Raw genomic sequence first — 8,473 nt, 5'->3', positions numbered from 1 at the left:
ATACAAATTGCAACTCATGATGTCGAATGTTTACTATCGTTCATGCCTCACTTCCCCATAAAGAAATCTGACTTCTGCGGTCCGGATGATGATGACCTGGCCGTTTCTGATCCGATTGACTTCGATTTTGCATGGCCCATTTTGAAGCAATCGATTGAATGGCGTGAATGATTTCGGAATGTGGCCACCATTTAACATTTTCCAAACCGTGAAAGGGCATTAGTTTCGGATTAGTTTTCAAGCGGAATGGATCCTCCGCCATTTGCATATCAATCGAGTGAGTGGAACCCTCAGGTTTAAAATGGCCAAACTGCTGGCCACCATAAAGGCTGTCATCACCAGGATAATTTTCAGTGCGCACGGTTTTATTGCCATTTGGCAAGTGACCCAAAATAAAAAGGATCCCATCTACTGGTGCCTGTGTGTCCCAATTGGGGTGCTCTGTTTCGAGGGGATTTTTACGTTGGCCATCAAGAAAAACCAGGAATGGCGTTGGTAAGTCGTCTTAGACGTTAGTTTGACTGTTATGTAACAAATTATGCAACCCCCGAAAAATAAACTTCTAAGAAAAGTGTCCAATAATACAAGACAATTGATTAGCTTTCTTAGGTTCATCTTTTTAGTTGTTAAGAAATAATCTTGAAAATTTATAGATGTTTTTTATTGCAAACCACCTTAACTTGTTTGAAAATAGATTAAAATTTTGAGAGGTTACCTTATGATTCGAATTTTGCTGAAAACACAAGCATATTGATACTTTCAACGTGTTGCGAATGAGTTCCTGATGCCACCCATCTGTTCAAAGATTCTAAAATACATAATAGTGGATTGTTGAAATTCGACGCAATATTTAGAATAACTGTTTTAGTTCAAATGAAGGAATAAAGTTGTATTGAATTACAATTCAATACAACAGTAAAATTTGATTCCTGAGTGGCTCCAGAGAGTGCTTTGAAAATAGACCTCCTATTTTTGCACAACATTACAATTAAAAGTAGTCTAAATAGACGATTTTCGAAACCGGGAGGGCTAAATGCGCATATTTATCTTTTATCTTTATTATGTTTTTATCAATATTTCAGTTATATTTGCAATATTTGCATATAATATAATTGAAAATGGTAGAAACTGTTGCTAAGCATACGTCATGGTAGAAATTTTGGCGAACTTTAGATTTCACTATTTCTTTTGTTTGTATAAAACATAGTTAGGGATGCCATGTGGCTATATTCCATGGTAATATTTTGTGCATATAATATTTTTATCTGTTCAGTATTAAGCTCTCCTATTTTCACTGTAACATTGAAATTAGAGCGTTTATGTTTCAATCAATAGAAATTAAAAATTTATACGGCGAATCTTTTTGTTCTTGATAGAGGCATTTAAACTGCCCGATATCGGCATTCAAAAAATTTGTTTCTTATTCCAATACCTTACCATTTATAACTTGGCTAAAAGCTTAAATTTGTTGAATTTCTGTTTTTCAGATAAATGAGAAAAAAACAATTAACAGTTTTGTTTACAGATTCTGTACACACGATTATTTAAGTTCAATATATTTTAACAAAACTGTTTTAAATCTTGATTAAACTTTTTATTTTTTATTTATACTTTGTAAAACAATTAAAAAATTCATATCATTTGACAAAAGCAGATTACCCTTGAAATGCATTGATTAGATATGTTGACCTATCAGCAACTTCGTCAATCGACTGTATGCGCATATAGGGACACTTCCATCTAGTATATGGGTGGCCAACATGTTCAACAGGAGGGCCAAATTTAGGATATGCAATTTGCTCGTGGCAAAACCATTAATATTTCTTTAAAATTAATATAATTTTTCTTAAAAATCCATCTTGAGACGGAATATTATGAAAATAAAATAAAATAAAATAATCCAAGAAAAAAAAGTAATAGGGTAGGTGTACTCCTCCGTCGTATCCCTCTTATTTTTCTTAATTCATGAATGCATGTTTTAGAGCCGAAAAATCAGTTTCCACTTTAATAGGCTACTTCACATGATAAACTTACGCCTGTGAATTTATTTTCTATCACAAATTTGTCACTTTTAAAACTAGTTTTTGAGATATTTGATTTTGAAATCTCGAAGTGAAATTAATTATTGGCACACTCCGCCTTATTGATGAGGTGTACAACCGAAAACTTAACCAACCGACTAACGAATTAGAAAAAAAGTAAATAAGTTCTTCCAATAAGAAAAACACGATGGTTTTAGTTTAAGCAGTCAGAAGGTAAGAGACCCGCTCTTACCGTTCACCGGCTATTTATTCCTATCGTGAACCGTTTGTTTATTCACGATAAAATATTAGATTTCAAAACATTCTTGTTATTCACTCATTTATACACTACATCATCTTCCCTCTTTAAAAGAATTTGATCAACAGTAATCGATCAGATGGTTAATACAATTTCATTTCTTTAAATCCTAATTCAATTCACTTGTTTATACACATAAAAGTTCAAATTCAATCATAAACATAATCATTGTTATTAAGGTTTTGTTTCCTAGCCCTTTTCGAACGCCGTAGTTCAGGTGTGTCCCCGGAATTAGCCAGTGACTCTTGTTGTTTTCGCTTTCGTGAATGCCCCTGCGTTGGCTTCGCTTCAGGTTTCCTCGGCATTTTCTCCATGTTATCATTTACCGCAGTCACGGTACTACGCGTCCAAACGTTCGGCTGGAAGACCTGATGTTCCTTCTTAGTTGCCCGGACTTGTCGCCGATGGGCCATTATTTCTGCGTTTCCAACAAGTATCTGTATGGTATTGGGCGAAAAATGTTTTAAAAAAGTTGCCTTTATCCATCTAGCTGGATTGTGAGGATTATGGTTTTCATACCAAATCTCATCACCTTCCGCTAGTTCTTTCAAAGGATCAACCACCACCCCTTTTTGAAAAACCGCATCCTTGTTAGGTATTACGACATCGTCAGTTAATAATTCTGGATTCTGATATTTTTTATGCTTCCTAGGATCGACTAAATCAAGTATGGTTTTTGGTTTAAAGGCAAATATTTTTTCAAATGGACTTTTCCCATCCTTTGAAAGGAAGTTCCTATAATTGAATAGAAAAAGATTAACCTGGTCTTCCAAATTTAATTGTGCATATTCCGCATCAAGAAAAAACTTTTTCAACACATCTTTTACTGTTCTCACTAACCTTTCAGCTTGGCCATTACTGGCTGGATGGTAAGGTGGACTTTTCATAACTTTTATTCCTTGATTTTCTAGAAAATTCACAAAATCATGTGAGTTAAAAGGAGGGCCTCCATCTGATACTAAAATATCTGGCAGTCCGAACCGTGAAAAAAAATCTACTAATTTTAATAAAACTTTTCCAGTATCAGTTCCTCTCTTCATCCATATCACCTCCAACCATTTTGAAAAACTATCTACTATCAGTAGAAAAGTGTGACTGGAATAATGAAAAAAATCTATGTGTATTCTGCTAAATGGTTTTGTAGCTGGAGTCCATTTGGATTCGAGCTTAGACTTAGGTAATACTGTTCTGCTATTGCAAATATCACAAATAGCAGTTAGCTTTTCAATATCTTTATTTATTCCAGGCCAATAGACAGTAGCCCTTGCCAGTTGCTTCATTTTTACCACACCTGCATGGTTGGCATGTAATAGTTCAAGCATTTTAGTTTGAAAAATCTGCGGTATTACAACTCTGCTTTGGTAAAGTAAACACTCCTTGACAATTTCTAAATCTTGTTGATTTGAAAAAAATCCACAAGTAAGTTTATCAACTTTCTTTGGCCATCCATTTCTTAAATAATGAACTATCGTTGATAAAAATGAATAATTTTTTGTCGCATTAGCGATTTGAACAAAATCAATTGGAATTTCTTTGCTAAAATTTATGCTTTTAATAATTTCTACATCCAGCCCTTCAGGAATTGATTGTTTTAATGGAAACCGTGAACAGAAGTCCGCATTCCCCATTTTCGCTGAAGGCCTATATTGAATGTCGAATTCGTAAATTGAAAGTTCAAGGATAAAACGCTGTAATCTGGTAACATATATTGAGTTTTGTCCCTCTTTACCAAAAATCCCAACCAAAGGCTTGTGATCTGTAAAAACTAGAAATTTTTGACCATATAAATATTTATGAAACTTTTTGATCGTACTGACTAAAGCTAAAGCTTCCAGATGAAGAATTGGATACTTTTTTTGTGCGTCGTTTAGTGAAAAAGAGGTAAAACAAATTGGTCTTTCACAACCATCTACTATGTGCGCAATGACACCTCCTAATCCATAGCCTGAAGCATCAGAAACAACTACTATAGGTTTATTTGGATCATAAAATTCCAAAATATTTGCAGAAAGCAAAGAATTTTTACTTTTTATAAAAGCTTGTTCACAATTTTTATCCCAATTGAATTTCACGTCTTTTTTCAGCAAATTATACAAATGATATAATTTGCTTGATAAATGAGGAATGAATCTATTGTAATAATTAATTAAACCCAAAAATGATTTAAGCTCACTTACATTTGTAGGCGCTTTTGCTTCTTGTACAGTCGAAATTTTGTCGGAGCATGGTGTTAACCCTTTTTTACTAATGACATGACCTAAATAAACAAGTTCTTCCACAAAAAATTTGCATTTACTCAATTTTATTTTGATATTAGCTGCTGAGAGCCTTTCTAGAACTAAGTATAATTTATTTTTGCAATCTTCCCAATTATTACCTGCTATTAAAACATCATCAAGATAGCAAAAAACTTTGTCTAATCCTTCTAACACTCTGTCCATTACAGCTTGAAATTGGCTAGCACTAGAAGCACTGCCTTGAGGGAGACGATTATATGTAAAAAGCCCTTTAATTGTATTGATTACCATAAATTTTCTGGACCTTTCCGAAAGTGATAATTGAGTGTATGCACCCTCAAGGTCCAAGGAACAGAAAATTTTACTACCTGCTAATTTAGCAAATAAATCCTGAGCTATTGGAAGTGGGTAGCTATTTGGAACCAAAACCTTATTAATAGAAACTTTGCAGTCAATTACAAGCCGAATTTCGTTGTCTTTTTTCATTACAATTACTATCGGAGAAGCCCACTTGCTAGTTTTAATAGGAGTAATCACATTTTGTTTTTGTAAATTGTCAAGATATTCAGAAACTTTATCCCTTAATCGGTAAGGTACATCATAAGCTTTTTTAAAAATTGGCTTTTCATCATCAATCACCAGTTCCGCTTCATAACCCACAATCGGAGAAGAGAAGTCCTTATTAAATACATTCGAAAATTTTTGTTTCACGTCAATGATAACGTCGTCAACACAACTTAAACTTACTTTTTGTACATGAGAAGAGTTTGTAAAAAACGATCTCCAATCCGAATAGAAAATATCTAACCAATTTCTTCCTAGAAGAGGAATGAAACTGTGAGAACCGTCAAGAACAATAATTTTCAATTTAGCCTCAATATTTTTAAACCTCACCAATACTTTGACTTCTCCTGCAATCCGCAGTCTAGAACCATTTACCACTATTAAGCTTTTTTCAGTTTTTTTCAGTTTCATCCCAAAAAGAGCATTGAATTGATTAATACCCATCACCGTTACAGAAGAACCACAGTCAACCTCCATTTGTATTAATTTGCCTTCAATTTCAACAGTCAACAGACATGGATCGCTAATACCATTGATTGAAGCCAAATGCATGCATTGAAAACTACCTGTATCGTCGCTATCATCACTATCCGAATCCGAAACTCTTGGTTTCATGCGATTGAACAACGCACTCAATTCATTTTCGCTGCTCGGGTTTAAATTGTCGACAAAGTTAATAGCTTGCTTCTTCAAATTCTTCAGCTTGAAACACTTCCTTTTCGGATGCCCTTTTACCTTACAAAAATCGCAAATTGTGTTTCTATAATCCGGTCTCCGTTTTCTGTCCTCCTGATAGGATGAATTCCCTTCAGTTGTTTTTGGAATAGTTCCAGTGTATCTTCTCTGTTGATTTCTATCGAAACCTCCATGATATTGCTGATTTCTGTTATCGTAAGGACGATCTCTTATAGCTGGTCTGGATCCCAATCTGCTTTTTACTGGTCCCCTTAAATTTGCCACCTGACCATAACGACCTATGCCACTCGTTGGACCCTGTCCACCCATAGCAAAAGCATTCGTTTGAGCCATCTCCCAGGTTGCGACCAGATTCTCTGCCATTTCCTGAGAGAGATTTTGCTCTATCAACAATCGCTGACGCAAATTCACATCCCTGACCCCAGCTACTATGCGATCCAAAATCATGCTTGATTTTGAATCCCCAAAATTGCAGAATTCCGCTTGCATTTTTAAAGAAAGTATGAAATCCTCTAAAGTTTCGTTAGGTTCCTGAACTCTTGTTGTAAAACGGAATCTCAAAATTCTTGAGCTCTCTTTTTTATCAAACCTTTGCCTCAATCTATCAATAATATCCTCATAGTCAGCATTAGCTAATTGACCATTAGGATAGAGAAGCATTAGCTCATCGAAAACAACTGGACCACCCAAGGTGAACAGTAAAGGTTTACGTTGAGCATCCGGAATACTATTAACTTGGAAACAGAACTTCAATCTCTCAATCCAATTAGAAAAAGAAGAACCTCTTCTAAATGGTTCAATTAGCGCAATAAAATTGCTAGAATTGGTATTCGCCATTTTAATTAGTAGTCCCCGACAGTAATCGAGTATTAATATCCAGAAAACTTTAGAATTCTCAAGTTATGCTCCAAATCTTATTTAGATCGGTTAAATATTCTTCAGCAATCAAGTAAATAAAGGAATCCGATACGCTTACCAAATATCCCGAAGAACCGTTGAAGTTGTCGTTCGACCTTTGCCGATCAGACCAATCAACTTGCTGGCTTTGTCAGATGATGAACACTCCGTTCAGAGTCACAAAACGATCTACCAAATAATATAAAATAAAAAAAAAATTAATTATCTAATAAAATAATATCAACTTTAGTTTCAGATAAATCTAACAAAAAATCAAAAGAATTGAAAAACACACAAGTTCCACTATTGGCGCCTTCACCCTATTTTCCAAATGAAAGTGCACAACAAAAACTTCTGATTGAATCACTTCAAACAATACGTGATATTAATCACAAAATGGCCAATAGATGCTATCCAGTCTTTGAGATGGCGTTTTATTGTTCTCTTTTCAATTTCTATGCTTTTATTACTTACATGTCCTCGTACAAAATGGTGCCACCAAGCCGACCAAAAAACTTCCACAAATCGAAAGTCCGAGGGAAGCAATTTTCACTTTGGTTCAACACCAACACTCAACCAGCCAGAAAGCGGAAAATTATTCCTGCAGCTGGATATCTACCCCCAGAATGCACTCAAGCCAAAAACCTCCAGCCTTATTGCGGAAAATATTCCTGCTGCTGGTACCAAAAACCACTTTACACCACTTTTAATCTTCCTGGCCTTCCTCCGAAAATCAATTTCGTAGCCTGCACTCACTCTAACACTTGAATTTCGCGAAAAAAATCCGATTTCTCTCGTCGCCAAATTGAGGTGTACAACCGAAAACTTAACCAACCGACTAACGAATTAGAAAAAAGTAAATAAGTTCTTCCAATAAGAAAAACACGATGGTTTTAGTTTAAGCAGTCAGAAGGTAAGAGACCCGCTCTTACCGTTCACCGGCTATTTATTCCTATCGTGAACCGTTTGTTTATTCACGATAAAATATTAGATTTCAAAACATTCTTGTTATTCACTCATTTATACACTACAATTGAAAGACGAACTTAGTGATCCCCCCAACGTGTTTCTTTGTTTTAACGCTTCCTGTCAATGCATATAACAATCAAAATCATCAAATTCAACAGAAAAGTGTTTAAATAAAATTAGAAAAATGATCTAAAACTTATCTGAACGATATAAATTTGTCAATATTCGATTCAAATCGAATCGCTCGGCCCCCATATTTCGTCGTAATTTTGCGACAGGAATAGGAAACCGTTTTGCAAGAATTGGAGTTAGACCGGTTCATTTTTACTATTTTTTGCTGACCACAGTCGGACTCATAGAGATTGAACATAATTGATTTCTAAGTAATCACAACACAATAAAGTAGTTTTGAAGCTAGGAACTAGATGCGCTGGGAGATAAGTGCAAAAAGTATTTTTATTTTAATAAATTACTTGAATATATTCAGCATTGCTTATAATGGATGGTTTAAAATGAACATAGAATTGATGGCTTTTTTAGCTAAGTGGTTGGTGTTTTACAAATTATTTACTACCAGTACCGTGCATAATTTAATAGACGTTTGAGTGCACGCAAGAATATCTCCAACTTTACACATTTCTAACGTTCAACTCCAATGAGATTGTTTCTTCATAATTTTATATTTTAAGATTTCATTATTTTTGGTTCGATTATCTGATGACGCTAAACATCTCTCAAGTATTTGAAACATTAGATACATCAATTATATG

General features: G+C 34.6%; 1 protein-coding gene and 1 long non-coding RNA gene across 2 annotated transcripts in view; one reads left to right on the top strand and one right to left on the bottom strand.

The window, feature by feature from the left end:
* Positions 1-301: 301 nt before the first annotated feature.
* Positions 302-8,473, top strand: part of LOC129755832 (transmembrane protein 26) — a 50,804-nt gene continuing 42,632 nt past the window's right edge. The window contains exon 1 of the mRNA XM_055752514.1: positions 302-495. Within this exon, the coding sequence (XP_055608489.1) occupies positions 302-495 (194 nt within the window). The remainder of the gene's footprint in view (positions 496-8,473) is intronic.
* On the bottom strand, positions 2,287-7,571 carry LOC129755833 (uncharacterized). The gene is made up of 3 exons (XR_008739334.1): positions 7,491-7,571; positions 6,814-6,923; positions 2,287-2,777 (listed from the first exon to the last, which is right to left on the bottom strand). It is a non-coding gene; the product is annotated as an uncharacterized LOC129755833 (long non-coding RNA).

This window comes from Uranotaenia lowii, chromosome 3, assembly GCF_029784155.1.
Source record: "Uranotaenia lowii strain MFRU-FL chromosome 3, ASM2978415v1, whole genome shotgun sequence".
In the NCBI taxonomy this organism is placed as follows: Eukaryota; Metazoa; Arthropoda; class Insecta; order Diptera; family Culicidae; genus Uranotaenia; species Uranotaenia lowii.
This window is presented reverse-complemented; position numbering and strand designations above follow the sequence as displayed.